This window comes from Polyodon spathula, chromosome 7 (assembly GCF_017654505.1).
Source record: "Polyodon spathula isolate WHYD16114869_AA chromosome 7, ASM1765450v1, whole genome shotgun sequence".
Lineage (NCBI taxonomy): Eukaryota > Metazoa > Chordata > Actinopteri > Acipenseriformes > Polyodontidae > Polyodon > Polyodon spathula.
Genome location: NC_054540.1, coordinates 27,676,124 through 27,693,445, shown reverse-complemented (window position 1 = coordinate 27,693,445; position 17,322 = coordinate 27,676,124). Strand labels below are relative to the sequence as shown.

The window sequence follows — 17,322 nt, the reverse complement described above, 5'->3', positions numbered from 1 at the left end:
AAGGGCAATGACTGACCTAATGGGGGAGTTAGGTCAGGCATCAGGCAGGTCTCTAGCGGCGCTGGTAGCTGCTCGCAAACACCTCTGGCTAACCCAGGCCAAGGTCGTGGAGACAGAGAAAGTGGCGCTGTTAGATGCCCATTTACACCGGGGCAGACATTCGGAGCGACCATTGATATGAGCCTTGAGAGGTCCCACAAGGCCACAGAGGTCACTTCGAAATTCTTGTGCCTCCCTGCCTACCGCCAGCGCCCTAGGTGGCCTTCACAGCCTGCAGGGGCAACAGGACCTGAACGCCACCCTCCACCCCAGACCAAGCAAGCAGGCAGAGGAAGAGCCAGTGGTAAGGGACCACTGCTTGCCAGGGGAACCAGTTCTCCAGCTGGAGACAGAGGCCGGGGGCTAAGAAAGACATGCCCCCTCCTTAGCCACCTTCCCCATCTACAATGAGACAGGGTTATGCTCTGCAATTCCGTTTAGGCCCGCCACCCTTCAAGGTTGTGCTCCTTACCATCTTCGAACCAGTATGAGCAATTCTCCTTCAACAGGAGATCGCCAATCTTCAACAGGAGAATGCTGTGCACTTGATAAACCCAAGCGATGCCCTCAGCAGCTTCTACACCAGGTACTTCCTGGTGTCCATTTCAGACCTATTCTGGAACTCAAGGTCCTCAACATGTTTCTCAAAGGAAGTTCACCATACAGCGTATCCTCCAGTCCGTCCAGCCGGGCGACTGGTTCACATCAATCGACCTGCAAGACGCCTACTTCCATATCCTGATCCATCCCGAGCACAGAAAATATCTGCGCTTCGCCTTTCAACGCAACGCGAACGAATTCTGCGTGCTGCCATTTGGCTGGAGCACCGCACATTTTCAAAGTGCATGGATGCAGCACGGCTCCACGGCTTCGGGGTATTTAGATCCTGAACTATCTGGACGATTGGTTAGTTAGCGTGCGTTCCAAAGCATGAGCTGAGGCACACACCAGACAGGTCATAGATCACGTGACGAAGTTAAGGCTCTCCATACATCAACAGAAGAGCAACTTCGTACCGTCTCAGTCCACAGTGTTCCTGGGGATCAAACTGAACTCTGTGAGCATGCTTGCCTAACTGTCGGAAGACAGGATTCAGTCGTTGGAAGTCACACTCTCCCAATTTAGAGAGGATGCTCTTCTACAGGTCAGAATTTTTTAAAGGTTGTTGGAGCTGATGGCAGCCACCTAGAGAACCCTTCCCTTAGGGCTGCTGAGAATGTGCCTGCTTCAAGCCTGGGTAAATACATTCAAGTTGCACCCGATCTGTGATCCATACCCGCTGATCCAGACAATGCCAGAGGAGTGGTGGCTCTGTCCCGGCAATTTGCGCCTCTGATCTCCCCTCGGCTCCCCTCACAGAATGGAAGTTGTCACTACGGATGCCTCCAGCCAGGGCTGGGGAGTAGTCTGAAATGGGAGGGGAATAAGAGGTCAGTGGAAGGGACATTGGCAGCAAACGCATATAAATGCCCAAGAGCTGCAAGCAGTAGCCCTGGCGTTATCTCATTTTCGCCAGCAGTTAGCACACAAACATGTGCTGGTTCGGACGGACAACCCTACAGTGGTTGCCTACATAAACCACCAAGGCGGCCTGCGGTCGCCAGGCCTTCACCACACAGCGCACAGACTCCTGTCCTGGAGGCACAGAAACTTGCGTTCCATCAGGGCGGTTCACCTCCCCGGTGTGGACAACAAGGCAGCAGACCTCCTGTCCAGAGGACCTCCAGAGCTCGGAATGGAGACTACACCCTCAGGTGGTGAAACAGATTTGGGAGAGGTTTTGTACTGCGAAAGTCGACCTCTTTGCCACTCATTGCCCCCTATGGTTCTCTATGGAGAGAGACGGGGGCCCCCTGGGAGTAGACGCGCTAGCTCACCCCTGGCCACAGGGACTCTTGTATGTGTTCCCTCCGCTACCTCTATTACCCCTGACACTAGAGAGGATCAGGGTGGAGAGAGCACAGGTTTTGCTGATTTCACCCAGATGGCCGAGGCACCCCTGGTTTGCTCTCCTCTCCAACATGTTGTTGGGTCAACTGTGGCAGCTCCCACTATGCAAGGACCTCCTGAGCCAAACAGAGGGGTTATTATGGCACCAGAACCCAGCCCAGCTCCAACTCTGGGTCTGGCCGTTGAACGGAACCGTCTATCGAGACGAGGTTTGCCAGATGCAGTGGTAGAGACACTATAGTCTGCTACGGTGCCTAGCAGTAGAGCCCAGTATTCATAAAAATGGAAAGTTTTCCAAGACTGGTGCATTGCTGAGGGTCATGATCCGGTGAACTGCCCTATTGAGGCAATACTAACCTTCTTACAACACCTGTTTGATGTGCGAAAATCTGCGTCCACTCTGTAGGTATACCTGGCAGAAATATCTGTGTGCCACAATAAAACTGACTCTGTGTCCCCTGGGGGACGCTTCCTGGCAGTGCAATTTCTGAAAGGAGCTCAGAGTCTCCGTCCTCCACTGAAAAGCATGGTCCATAAGTGAGATCTGGAACAGGTGTTGCGGGCGCTTACGGGTCCGCCATTTGAGCCCATGGCATCAGCAGAGCTGCGCCCTGTTTCCATTATGTCTGCCAGAAGAGTAAGTGAGCTTCATGCACTGCCATCGATGACACATATATGGCTTTCACTGGAAATGACTTGCAGGTAACATTAACAAACCCAGCCTTTTTGCCAACCAGTGGTTTTGGAAACTTTCAGACCTCCCCCACACCAGTCAGAGGAGGACTGTAGACAGCATATGCTTTGCCCTGTTCCGGGCTCTGCACTCTTACCTGGATAGGACAGCATCCTGGAGACAGTCCAGCCAGCTGTTTGTCTGCTATGGGTCCCACTCTAGAGGTCAGGCCCTATCGAAGCAACGTCTAGCGCACTGGGTGACAGATGCGATACGCTTGGCGTATGAACAGACGGACTCCCCCTTGCCGGGGAACTTTACGGCCCATTCTACCAGGGGACAAGCAACTTCGTGGGCTCCCTTTCACGATGATTTATGCAATGCTGCTACATGGACAGGTAGTCAGACATTTGCGAGTTTTAACTGCCTTGATGTTGCAAACCAAGCAAGGCCCTCTCTGGGCTCTAAGGTGTTGCAAGCGGCATGCCTTTAGGCGTCATGAGGGCTTTGAGGATATCACGTGAGGCTGTACTTTAAGGTAATCTGGAGCCACGACACCATTGGTACAGCTTCCCATTCAGTAACGGTTGTCATTCCACTTGAAAGGGAACGTTAGGTTATTACCATAACCGTGGTTCCCTGAAAGAGAATCACAACCATTACCCTTTGAGGTCATGTCCCCAGCTGACCTCCGATTTCGAAAGAAAATGGAGATATGCTACTGTGAGGATGACCCTCTTCAACAGGAGGTGGGAGGGACTTCCTCCTCACAGCAGGGCCCTGATAGGGCAGCTTTTTTATATATTTTCAGTGATTGACGGTTAGAGAGGACTCTTCCCATTCGGTGATGGTTGTCATTCTTTTCAGGGAACCAGGGTTATGGTAATAACCTAATGTTTTCAGCACTTGACTATACCTGTACAATATATCTGGGCCATTTTTCATTCTGGTGTGACCGCTCCATAAACGATTTATGGTTATCGTTATCGTTCCAGGTGTGATCGGGGCTTTAAAGTTAAAGTAAACAGTACAAGAACAAAAAATATTAACTTGAAATATAGAGTTGTTCAACATATTTGTTGTATTAGTTAGTATTACGTTGTGAACATAATTATATTGCTGTTAATACAGAAGATAACTTGTATGTTGGTAGAGTATTGCTGCCTTCTTGACTGAGTCTCCCTTAAGAAAATAATAATTGGAATTACATTTTTAACTTTATACACAGGTAATTCCACCTGGTTTCACTGTTTTCAGTTTATTATGTATATCTTAGGGGGCAACAAAACTAACTTTAGAATGGTATAAGAGACAGTGATGAACATAGCATTCAATGACCATTTACAGTAACCGTACTCATTGTTATGATTATTACAGTGTTTGAAATGAAGATCTATATGAAACAGTTTGATAGTTACTACGTTAAAAAAAAAAAAATAAATAAATAAATAAAAACTTCATTTATTAGCTATAGGCCTACAACTTACTTCTCCGACCACCGTCATCAATCCCAGCTGTACGACTGCACGGCGACGATGGCTCTCCTACGGATTGCAGACCCGATCCTCCGTTGGTCATTAATTAATACAAAAAAAAAAGCGATGGCTATTGCGGCTGCAACAAGTGTCTCCATTTTATTTTATTTTTTTTTTCCTCTCAGTCTTGGCGTTCAAAATGTAACTTGCTACCAATGATTTGTTTGTATTTGTGCTAATAAACAACTCCACCCCCCAAATAATACATAAATATAAAAAATGACAGGCACGCATATAATGACAACACTAGAAACAAATGTTTTATTATTGCTGTATTATGAATAGCTACTTCAAGCATAACAATATTTAAAAGAGTAGAATATCTTACACATACAAACAAATCTGTCAACACCTACCCCGAGTTTTCAACATGGCATTTCAGACAGACAAGCTACATACTACAAGCGCTAACTAATGACAACGCCTTTTCTTGGCCGTGAGTGATGACGCTACAGTGTGTTCCCATTGAATCACTTTTGCGCCCCCTACATCCTACATCCCTTCAAATTGTCCACTTCCAGAAGTGATCACTTTGGAGGAAGTATGGCGTAGGGGGCAAGGTTTTGTATTGGAACACTGACTCAGATATCTTGCGAGGCTGGAGTTTCACGGGTCGGGTCGATATAGTGCAGGTGGACAGTAATCCCCAAGTATACCCAGTTGATTCCCATTTAGACCCGAAGGCTTCTGGGACCTGCAGTATTTTAGCCCTACGGCCATGACACCTCTGCCGTGCGCTACACACAGTGAATCGCCAACAAACACACAGGCAGGGCTCTCGCCATATATATATATATATATATATATATATATATAGAGAGAGAGAGAGAGAGAGAGAGAGAGAGAGAGAGAGAGAGAGAGAGAGAGAAAATAAAGCGATGACAAATCAAGTTAAGTTTTGGGGTCATGCTTTTGATAGGGGCATGGAACCAAAATAAGACCATCTCGTTCACTATATATGTTTGTATGTGTGTGTGTATGAAAAATGCAAGGTTTACTGCACTATTTACTTTTCTTTACACGACTGAAGAAGGGCTTGTGTCTGAAACGTCCTGAAATAAAATATGTTTTAATCGTCTGAACGTTTTGTGTACATCCACAATCGTGTGCTGTTGTGGGCTGAAGCGTAACATTTTCATTGGTTTGCATGATTTCATGTTCACCTAACCTGCTCCTAAAAACAACGTGTGCTGCAGATTTCCTTCGGGAGTTTAGCCTGCAATATTAATACTGTATATAGCAACAGCGACAGTCCTGGTTGCCAAGGGAAATCTTCTAAATAGGTTTTACTAATTTCTTATCATGATAACAAGAACCTTGAAATTAATGGAGATATATATATATATATATATATATATATATATATATATATATATATATATTTTTTTTTTTTTTTTTTTTCTGGAATGTTTAACAATTGCGTTCAGCAGCCAATCAGAAGAAGACACGCTCCCGACGTATTAAGTTGGACTTGGAAGGCTCTGATTGGGCGACGTAGGCTTCTGCTTGCTGTGTAATTGGCTACTTGTTGTGCGTGGTGAGCCACGGTTGGCCAGATTGTGTTTTCCACCTCTTTTCGCGTGAGGTCTTTCATAAATGAGACGCAGGAGGGCTACATCCGATCTGAGTTTAGAAGTCTTGCCGTAGGAAGGTAGAGGGATTATTTGGTAAAGATTGTTTTTGTGTCAGAAGTTTATATCTAAACATTTCCTGGAAGTGTCACGTAAACATGAGGAAGCTGTGGCTTATAGGTCTCTTTTGTGCGCTTCTAGCATTTAGTAAGTATTATTTAATTTCTGGTTTTTGGTTGTCAATTGATTTAACCTGATGCGTAAAGACCTAACCATTTCAGAGAATTCGATTTAACTGTATGTCTTGTATAAAAATACAAATTTCTGTTTGTAATAAAACGCTCTCTAAAAATGTGTGTTAAAATGTTAGTTTTGCTGTGCTTTTGTTATTTGTAGTCTGGTTCTTGTCGGTGTAGTTTCACATGTTTCTGGAAGTTTCTATTTAATCTCTGTTACCCAAGAGAACGCTCCTTGCAGACTGATTTGTTATATATATTATAGATTATATATATATATTATAAATATATATATATATATATATATATATATATATATATGCGCTATTGTATACCAAAACCAGGTCGTGCATATACTTTATAAATAAGCGATACGTGCTTACTATAATATATATTTCATAAAACGTGCAGACATGAACGTCTGTATATATATATATCTATATATATTATATATATATATATTTCAGGAATACAGTAGATTAAAAATAATTGTGCCAAGGCTCAAGACAAAATCTAGAGCTAGGTTTGTATGAAGTGTATTCCTGCACCAGTCAAAAACTAGTTTCGCACACCTGTGTTGGGTAGCACTCGGGGCAGTCCTCTAGATTCTTGAATATCAAACTGTCAATGTGACCAGTCGTAGACTCTACTAAACTTGTGAGCAAGTCCATGTAATGTGGCTTGGTAAGACTGAAGTTGTCAAGACAAGGTAACTATTTAGTTTCATTGTCGCTGAAGACATGTATTCATTTTGGGCATGTGTGCCCTTTTAAGTTTTAAAATGCTGTAGTTTAAAGTGACAGATGGTGGTCTTTGTCCTGTCCCAGCTTAACTACTGACATGCACTGATGAAAGTCGTTGTGCCTCCTTGTGTACACTGCTTGCTGTAGGTCTGCAACCAGCACTGACTGCCTGACAAAGGATAGGGTTAGTCCCACTTGTGAAACAAAAACGTGTTAATCAATTTTCATGTACGATGCTGCTTAGACATGCAGAGTGGTTGGTGGTGATTAACGGTAATGGCAGTTGAATTGTTTTTTTTCATGGTAATCTACTTGCAAGACTTTGTAAAGCTGAACTCCAGAAGTAGTGTAAAGAATGAGGCGGATATCCAGTCTAGGTTGTACCTCCCCTTATTTAACATCCATGTTGAACAATTCATCTTTTTATGTTTCATACCTAAAATGATCAACCAGTAAATATACTGTTACCTCATGTCCAGCTTTGGAAAGGAAACATTTAGTGCCTAGTCCTAAACACTGCACTGGCACCTAAAACACTTTTTTTTTTTTTTTTTTTTTTTTTTTTTTTTTTTTTTTGCCATTAAAGCATCAGTTCGAGCAGAAGATGAAGTGGATGTAGATGGAACTGTGGAAGATGATTTAGGAAAAAGCAGGGATGGGTCCAGGACAGACGATGAAGTAGTTCAAAGGTTTGTATTCTGATTTACTTTTCAGTAGTTCCTTTTGTATGTCAGTATGTATCAGATGAAGGGCACCTAAGCCATGCTGTGCGAATGCTGTATAGTTTGAAGTTGCTGTTCAAAGTTCTGTCAGACATTGCATGTAATTGCTAGTAGACTTGTTTCCTTACCATGTAAAGACACTGGGCCATAGTCCTTTTTACGCAAACTGCCTAAACTTCTTGGTAAATATACACTGTCACACTATGTCAACCGGGATTGTCAATAACTCTTAAATGCCAGTGTTTCTATATGCCTTAATTGGTATGACCTGCCTGTCTGCAGAGAGGAAGAGGCTATCCAGTTAGATGGGCTAAATGCTGCTCAGATAAAAGAGCTACGAGAGAAATCTGAGAAGCATGTCTTTCAGGCTGAGGTGAACAGGATGATGAAGCTGATCATTAACTCCCTGTACAAGAACAAGGAGGTGACTATTTTCTAATTTCTGGGGATAGTATCTGTCTTAGCTTGCTACACAATAAAATTGAACTTGGATGCACAAATAAAAGCTGTCTTATAAACTTTGTAGATAGCTGATGGTGTCTGAGAACTAATTAGCAGCCATACAAGTAAATGCAATAGTTTGGGTATCTAAAATTATGCAGTTAAACATACTTCCAAATCTTCCCCCATTCTTTGTCTACCTTAAGATTTTCCTGAGGGAGTTAATCTCCAATGCCTCTGATGCCCTGGATAAGATTCGTCTGATGTCTCTGACCAACGATGATGCATTGGCTGGCAATGAGGAGCTGACCATTAAAATTAAGGTTTGTAAAGTCAATTAAGCATGAACAAGAGCACTGACAATCGTGGAATCCAGGGCAGAGCGGGGGATAATGGTAAAATGTATATGGCAGAGCATTAAGATTGGAATTATATTTGAATTTGTGCACATTTTGTACAGGGAGAACCACATTGGTCGTTAAGATGCAAAGACCATAGATATTGTATATGCAAAGATACAACGCCCCTTCCGTCAAATGGAAAAATCAGAAAAATAAACCTGAAAATACCAAAATGTTTAGGGCTCCTACCTATACAATTTCCTCACAGGTTTTGCTAATAATACTGTATTTGCAGACTTGTAGGCACAAAGATGAACAAACTTAAATCACTGTGTGTTTGTCAGAGCAATCATAAGATTGAGTTAGCCTAACTTAATTTTTCTGAACTTTGTTTAATCAGTTTAGTTAGAAGCAAGTTGTCCCAGTAGTGCTAGAATGGATGAGTGGGGCAATTGGTGTGTGTTTATACAGGGCCTATAGAAAGTCTACACCCTCCAACTTTTTCACATTTTGTTCTTCATGCCTCTTTCATGCATTTGAATGAAGATTTTTTTTTTTTCCCACTTCTCTACACGCCATACTCCACACTGTTGAGGGAAATAGTTTTTATTGAGAAATTATATATACAATACAAAACTGAAAGACCTTAATTGGATAAGTATCCACCCCCTGAGTTAATACTTGGTGGAAGCACCTTTGACAGCAATTACAGCTGTGAGTCTGGGATAGGTCTCTACCAACTTTGCACACCTAGATTTGGCAATATTTGACCATTCTTTACAAAACTGTTCACGCTCTGTCAAGTTCCTTGGAGTGTTGATGGACAGCAATCTTCAAGTCATGCCACAAATTTGATTGGATTTAGGTCGGGGCTCTGACTGGGCCACTCAAGGACATTTACATTTTTGTTCCTTGGCTATTCCAGTGTAGCTTTGGCTGTGTGCTTTGGGTCGTTGTCATGCTGAAAGGTGAGCTTCCGTCCCAGTTTCAGCTTTCTTGCGGAGGGCCACAGGTTTTCCTCATTGACTTCTCTGTACTTTGCTCCATTCATTTTCCCTTCTATCCAAACAAGTGCCCCAGTCCCTGTCTGAGAAACATCCCAATAACATGATGCTGCCACCACCATGCTTTAGTGTGGATAGTGTTCTTTGTGTTGGGTTTGCTCCAAACATAATGCTTTGCATTTAGGCCCAAAAGTTCCATTTTAGTTTCATCAGACCACAACTTTTAGCCACATGGCTACAGAATCTCTCAATTTTTTCTTTTGCATGCTTCAAACGAGATTCATTTCTTTGAGTAATGGCTTCCTTCTTGCTACCCTACCATACAGGCCAGACCTGTGGAGTGCTTGGGATATTGTTGTCACATGCACACTTTGACCAGTCTTGGACATAAAAAATTGTAAAGTTGCCATTGGCCTCTTGGTAGCCTCTCTGATCAGTTTCCTTTGCTCTGTCATCCAGTTTGGAGGGACGGCCTGCTCTAGACAGGGCCTTGGTGGTGCCATACACTTTTCATTTCTTAAGTCTTGACCGTGCTCCCTTATACCCATCCCCTGATCTGTGCCTTTCGGCCACTTTGTCCCGGAGTTCTTTTGAAAGCGCCTTGGTGCTCATGGTTTTCTTTGCTTTGAAATGCACTACCCAGCAGAGGGAACCTACAGGAACTGCTACATTTATCCTGAAATCATGTGAATTGACTACAATTTAACACAGGTGGAGGCCACTTGTGTGATTTTGAAGGTGATTGGTTACACCTGAGCTAATTTAGGGTTGCTGTTACAAGGGATGCTTATCCAACCGGGCTATTTCAGTTTTTATTAATTTTCTAGAAATGTATTTCACTTGTTGTGGGGTAGGATGTGTAGATAAACTATTTTAATGCATTTTTTTTCCAGGCTATAAGGTAACAAAAGGTGAACATTTTGAGAAGGTGTGTAGACTTTCTGTAGGCACTGTATATGCTTGTGACTTTGATTTTTAATCCATGAAGAGTGTTCAACATCGAATTCCCCAAACGTGAGTTTAACAAATATCCTTAGATAGGAAACATTGTTAAAACCACTCGTTAGTTTATTTTCTTACCAAAAATAATTTTAGAAAGTCTAGTTTTGTGTAGTTTTTCTTTACTTGCTGTCTGTCCTGTGTCCGTTCCACTCTGAATGGCTAGGGGTTGCTGTCGGTAGTCTCGGTGGTCCCTTAAGCTACAGTAGTTTCACTGTCAGTCATTTCATCCTGTTTTGACTGTTCTCTGACTAAAGCAGTGCTAGAATGACAGTCATTTAAACAAATGAACAATGTTCATGACCTGCACAGACTTAACTTTCATTTTCCAGCTACAGCGCCTGTCATTCTAAGCACCTACTTTGGAATTTGCGGGTTAAGGTGTAGGTAAGCTTTTGCTGTAGGTATACAGTGGGGCACAAGAGGAAAACACTTCAGTCTGCCTTCAGTGAGTCCAGCTGCACTGAAGCAGTAGTGGGGGTGGAACTCAGACTCAAGTGCAAGTTAGTCCTGTTCAACTGTTCTGTGCATATTCTAAATTTGTTGTGTGCGATACACTTTTATATGCTGTGTTTTGTATAGTTTGAGACCTTTTTTAAATGTGTAGGGTATTTCTTTACAAGGTATCTCAACTGTAACCAAAAGTTATTTCAATTGGAATGATGGTAACCATGGTTAAATGTGAGAGGCTTTACTAAATGAGATGTTTCTCAATGGCATAGTCTGGATGTGTGGCTTTTTTTAAGCATGTCTATTTTCACCCATTCTCTATTTGAACTGATAGATTGAAAAAACAGTAAATTATTTCTAAAAAACTTCTATAAATTGTCTAGTAGCAAGCATATGTAGAAATTTATTTTATACATAAATACAATTTGTTCATAAGTGTAATTCCTGTATCCTCTGGTTTGTCTTTTAGTCTGACAAAGAAAAGAACATGCTACATATAACTGACACTGGAATTGGAATGACACAGGAGGAGCTTGTAAAGAATTTGGGCACCATCGCCAAGTCTGGGACCAGCGAGTTCTTAAACAAAATGACAGAAATGCAGGCTGATGATCAGTCCACATCGGAACTCATTGGACAATTCGGTGTTGGTTTCTACTCCGCCTTCCTTGTGGCGGACAAGGTCATTGTAACATCCAAGCACAACAACGACACGCAGCAGATCTGGGAATCTGACTCCAACGCATTCTCTGTCATTGAAGATCCCAGGGGAAACACCTTGGGCCGTGGCTCAACAATTACGTGAGTTATTGTCTTAAATTGATAAGAGTACCGTTCTATGTCATTCTAAATATCTCAAATTTTATTCTTAACTCCTGATTTTTTCAGGTTGGTGATGAAAGAGGAGGCATCTGACTACCTGGAACTTGAGACCATCAAGAACCTTGTGAAGAAATACTCCCAGTTTATCAACTTTCCCATCTACGTTTGGAGTAGCAAGGTGAGTGTATTGTTAATTGAGCTATTTTGCCAGCCAATGTGTTTTATACAAAAATACATAAATCATATGATTCAAATAGCTTTGTTATAAGTACAGGTTAATTCAGAAGCCATTTGAAATGTACTGCTAAAACATGTCTACTTGGGGTAAATGTATTTAATGTTGTGCTTTGTTCAGACTGAGACTGTGGAGGAGCCCCTTGATGAAGCAGAGGCTGAAGCAGAAAAAGATGAGACTGATGCTGATGAAGAGGCTGAAGTTGAGGAGGAGGATGAAGAGAAAGAAAAGAAACCGAAGACTAAAAAGGTAAGGACATTTTAATTGCAACTTAATGTACATGTCTGTAGTGCTATTGTAAGACCCTAATGCAACCATTAACCATTCAAGCCACCTCCATGACTATTTTGATCTTCTAGGTGGAGAAGACAGTATGGGACTGGGAACTGATGAATGACATCAAACCCATCTGGCAAAGACAAGCAAAAGAAGTGGAGGAAGATGAATACACTGCTTTTTACAAAACCTTCTCCAAGGTAAATAGACCTTGTGGATTTAGTTGTACACAAGCTTATACTTGTCCCATGCATCTGAAGAGCTGAACAGGTATTTCACTGGTTAATTTAAGGGTATGCTCTGGCGCCCCTTTTTGGCGTATAAACATTAATTTCTAGAGTTCAGTTGACTATTCTCACTGTTTCAGGGTTAAAGGTTTTCTTTTCTGATTGTCCCATGGACAAGATAGAAAAGTAGTTGTCTGCAAATAGTAACAGTATATGTAGTGTTTAAAATTAATTTCTAGTGAGCAGCTCTACAAATTGTATGTTTCACAGTAAGACCCTTAACTAGGGATGCACTGATTCAGTAAATGGCTGATTCAAATACAGGTTTTTGCATTAATACAATTATGATTTGGCACTTGATTATTTAAGCTTTAACCTGGGGTCCATTCAGACACCACAGTGCTTTGTTAGGTGGATCTAGTGGCTTGATTTCAGTTTCCTTTTAGGTAGTCAGGCACCCATCCTGTTACAATATGCAAAAGATAATTCTAGTCCAGGTAGCCTGGTTAAATTTACCAAATTATTTTCAGTTTTGGGTCTGTATGGATCCCAGACATAGTGTATCGGTGGGCAATACCTTCTCATGAATATCTACAGCAAACATATTCCTAAGCAAATACAGCAAACCGAAACTAAGGCTCGAGTCAGCTGACAGGTCTGCTCCTATGTTTCATTTGTTGCCTGTTACTCTGTTGCTTCAACAGAAAGCGCTCCAGTTTCAATGTAACTTTTAAAAGCACAGGCTTTGCGCTTTTCCATTGATGTCAGGCATGCCCAATACAGGAAGGGTTGGCTTTCATTATAAAAGATGTTATTAAAATATATTTGCTAGGCTCTTGTCCTACAGTCTACCGAATACCTTGGAAGCCCTAGTCTGTCTAAATTTGACTGTCCCGGGCAAACGGACAAGCCTAAAAATTGAACCCAGAGTTTGTGCCACAGTGTTTCAATCTCTTACCTGTAGGATACAGAGGATCCAATGTGTTATATTCACTTCACTGCTGAAGGAGAGGTCACCTTCAAATCCATCCTGTTTGTGCCTGGTGCTGCTCCACGAGGGATCTTTGACGAGTACGGATCAAAGAAAAATGACTTCATCAAGGTATGCATTTACTCTTCACATAATGAGGGTATTAACTAATTTGTGGTTGTGTTTTTATTGGATATTTCCCTTTAGATGGTTATTATGAATTCTCAAACCCAAGGTTTAGTGGACTACTTTAATGTGTATATTAACTAGTGCTGGGACAAATTACTAATGTCTTGCTGTAAAAGGGCACATGTGGGCCATGTCCCATGCCCCTGCTGCAATATAATGGCTTATTACTTTTTTGAGAACTAACAAATATCAGTGAATATTTAAATTGAGCTAATATCCAAACAAATTCTGTGTTTTTGTACAAGCACAATAGTTTGAGCTTTTATTTTAAGTGGTTTAGATGAATATTGCTTTTCTCTACAGCTGTTTGTCCGTCGTGTATTCATCACTGATGATTTCAATGACATGATGCCCAAATACCTGAACTTTGTCAAAGGAGTGGTGAGTGATATTGGATTACATTGTTTACATTTGGTGGGGTAATACTTGCTCTACATAATCCCACTGTTGGACTGGTTGATCATTTAATTTTGTATTCATTAATACTAATCAAACCACTTGTTCAGGTTGACTCGGATGACCTTCCTCTGAATGTGTCCAGAGAAACCCTGCAGCAACACAAACTTCTCAAGGTGAGTTTCGTTCTGATCTTAAAGTAGTCACACTGGTTTTAGCACAATGTAATAGAGCCAATGATCAATAAAGTAGAAGCATTTATTTAATGATGAAATTGGTCTGCATGGTACACTAACATTCTTACTTTTGCACAAACTACCATTTATCCTATTGTGAAATTGTGATACAACTTGGTAGTAGAAAAACTAGTTGTATGTTTGTGTAATGCATTTACATTAACTACAGTTGGATGTGTTGGTCTACCTTTTCATGATCCTGGTGGGCCTATTTTTGGCAGGGTACGCTTCTGTAATTCCTTGACGGGAATGATTTGTTACTGCTGCCAGTTGGACCGTTCTTGAATTCTAAACATGTTGATTAAGCAGAACCAGTGGCTGTTGTGACTCCTTTTTATGTTTTTCGTAAACCTCAGGTTATTCGTAAGAAGCTGGTGCGCAAGACCCTGGACATGATTAAGAAGATTGGTGATGAGAAGTACAATGAGAAGTTCTGGAAGGAGTTTGGAACAAACATCAAGCTGGGTGTGATTGAGGACCACTCAAACAGGACACGTCTGGCGAAACTGCTGCGCTTCCACACCTCTCACAGCGAAACCGAGCTCAGCAGCCTTGAGCAGTATGTGGAGAGAATGAAAGAGAAGCAGGACAAAATCTACTTCATGGCTGGAACCAGCAGGAAGGAGGTATGGATAGCAGGGCCTTGCATTCCATTCCTACCAGGGATTTTGTATAGTCAAATGTAAGGGTTGTATGGTGTGTTTTTTTTTTTTTTTTTTTTTTTGGAAACTGGGTTTGCACAATTCCAGTCAACGTTGAGCCCCTTTCACATTGGCACTTATACCTGGGTTCTGGCTATCCAGGTAACAATCCTGCGTAGTGTGAAACCATATACCTGGGTGTTACCCGGGTCAGACCGACCCACCTCAGGATATGGGTTGACATGCTTTGACCCAGGTTGAGAGAGACAAATGTTTGGCGGATGAAATAACAGCCACGCCTGCATGAAGGTATTACTTCTGCAAGGAATGTTTGTTTATTCTGTTTAGCCATTTATGTTGCTTGAGACACAGCATGAGACAGATTGCAACAGGGATGATGAAACGTTTCTCTAATCATTTGGGCTGACTGCTCAGTCCAGAGAAGCTTGGAAGGAAGCGTTTTAACAAACTTCTGGGGCATTGGTATGCATATTGTTTACTTGCGTCTATCACAAAGTCAAAGTCTCGTAGCTAACCTGCATGACACCGGGTCCTGACCCGGGTAGAGCATGCTAGTGTGAAAAGGGCTTTATATTGCTGCTTATTTTCCATGGCATTTAACAATTAAGCATAAACCAGATTTTTTTATTTTATACTTCACATCAGTTTTGTCTAAGTGCATTAACGGTATGTGATTTCTCTGAACAGGCACAGTCCTCCCCCTTTGTAGAGACTCTGTTGAAAAAGGGGTATGAGGTAATCTACCTGACTGAGCCAGTGGACGAGTACTGCATCCAGGCCCTGCCTGAGTTTGATGGCAAACGCTTCCAGAATGTGGCCAAGGAGGGAGTTAAGTTTGAAGAGAGTGACAAAGCGAAAGAGAGGAGGGAGGCAATGGTGAAGGATTTTGAGCCCCTCACCAACTGGTTGAAGGAGAAGTCCCTGAAAGACAAGGTGAAGAGAACAGTGTGTGGTTTGAGGGGATTTATTGGGTAATTTGTTTGAAAAGATGTGTGAATATTTGTCCTTTCCTTTCCAGGTTGAGAAGGTTGTTCTATCCCAGAGGCTCACAGACTCCCCTTGTGCTTTGGTTGCCAGTCAGTATGGCTGGTCTGGAAATATGGAGAGGATTATGAAGGCACAAGCATACCAGACAGGAAAAGATATTTCAACAAAGTGAGTGTTACTGTTTTAATAAACCATTTGTGCTATTAGTGGCTGTTATGGGCTTGAGCAGTGGACAATAAGAATATTTTCCATTGCAATTGTTAATTGGTAGTGATGAGATGCTGTATTAGGTATATGTTTTTTAATATTGATTTCTCCCCACAGTTACTATGCTAGTCAGAAAAAAACCTTGGAAATTAACCCTCGACACCCCCTTATCAAGGAGATGCTGAAACGTATAACTGTAAGCTGTGTTTCTAAAATTGTTCTTGCATTTCAGTACAAGATAAATGATCCTAGTTATTTCTGTGAAATTAGTTGGTACTGAAAGTTAACCAACTTGTACTTTAATTCTCCCTTAAGGAAAATGAGGATGACCAGACCGCAGCTGACCTAGCGGTGGTTCTGTTTGAGACGGCCACCCTCCGTTCAGGGTATCAGCTGGCAGACACCAAGGAGTATGGAGACAGGATAGAAAGGATGTTGCGTCTCAGCATGAATGTTGACCTTGCTGAAAAGGTAACTAAAATGCTTTTAGTTAGTGTTTTTTTTTTTAATCTAAAATTGGCTTATGCAAGGAAGCTTTGTTTTATTTCTTCGTGGTTACATTTTTTTTCTTGCCACAATTATTGGGTGTTTGTGGGAGGTGAACAATAATCAACACTTCTGACTACTTCTTCTTTACTCAGGTTGAGGAGGAACCAGAAGATGTGACTGAAGAAACTGCAGAAGAGGAAGATGAGGAAATAAAAGCAGAAGAGGAGGAGGATGAAGCAACAGAAGATACTGAGCAGGTCAGTTTCTCAAAAGTGCGCAACAGTGATATTACTGCCACAATTCTAACTTTAGATTCTGGCAGGTGTGGGTTTTTTTTTTTTTTTTTTTAATTGGGACCTTTTTGTCTAAGGTGGGTCCTTCCACCCAGGAAGGTGTTTTCCCCCCCACCCCCGTTGGGGCGGGGGGGTGGGGGGGGGCGCCACCCGCCACCCGCCACCCATACCACAATCCATGTTTAACTTGAAGCCTAATTTCACTACTCGGACAATCCTTGATTCGTACGGAAGGGGAAATGGGAACATAACCAGAAAATCAGCTTCTGAAAAGTGTGTGAAATGCCCTGCTTAATTTCTGTTTTTTCAGCAGTCCTCCAGTGACAAGGATGAGCTGTAAAGTACTAAAGAGGGCTGGGCTGCACGTGATCAGGAGCAGAACTCCATCTGGATCGGTCTGGACTCTGCATTTGGGGGGGGTGGGGGACTGGAAATGAAGGGGCATAAGAGGTTTTTTTTTTTTTTTAAAAGGTGTTTGTTTTTGTTTTTTTACATTCCTCATGATTGTAAATGTGTTAATATTTAACTGAATGTTTCTTGAGTAAAAACCATTCTGTCAAGTGAACCATTAAATGTTTCTGAAAAACCTGTGTGTCTTTACAACAGAATTTAATTTGCACAGGTAAAAT

At 41.9% G+C, this 17,322-nt stretch overlaps 1 protein-coding gene and 1 long non-coding RNA gene across 3 annotated transcripts; one reads left to right on the top strand and one right to left on the bottom strand.

Moving 5' to 3' along the window:
• Positions 1 to 1,253: 1,253 nt before the first annotated feature.
• Positions 1,254 to 4,593, bottom strand: LOC121317934. The gene is made up of 3 exons (XR_005950553.1): positions 4,554 to 4,593; positions 4,150 to 4,227; positions 1,254 to 1,446 (listed from the first exon to the last, which is right to left on the bottom strand). It is a non-coding gene; the product is annotated as an uncharacterized LOC121317934 (long non-coding RNA).
• A 1,200-nt stretch (positions 4,594 to 5,793) lies between these two features.
• Positions 5,794 to 17,281, top strand: LOC121318480 (endoplasmin-like). Of its 2 annotated transcripts, none has more exons than XM_041255200.1 (18): positions 5,794 to 5,975; positions 7,334 to 7,436; positions 7,752 to 7,893; positions 8,117 to 8,233; positions 11,174 to 11,505; positions 11,593 to 11,704; positions 11,882 to 12,010; positions 12,121 to 12,237; positions 13,229 to 13,366; positions 13,727 to 13,804; positions 13,930 to 13,995; positions 14,412 to 14,681; positions 15,405 to 15,650; positions 15,736 to 15,872; positions 16,029 to 16,107; positions 16,227 to 16,382; positions 16,553 to 16,657; positions 17,007 to 17,281. In XM_041255200.1, exons 1-18 carry the CDS (start codon positions 5,927 to 5,929, stop codon positions 17,031 to 17,033), a joined length of 2,403 nt encoding a protein of 800 aa, XP_041111134.1. In that variant the 5' UTR covers positions 5,794 to 5,926; the 3' UTR covers positions 17,034 to 17,281. The 2 variants fall into 2 exon arrangements, with proteins under 2 accessions (XP_041111134.1, XP_041111133.1); XM_041255199.1 differs by having other exon boundaries at positions 5,795 to 5,975; positions 17,004 to 17,281.
• Positions 17,282 to 17,322: the final 41 nt, after the last annotated feature.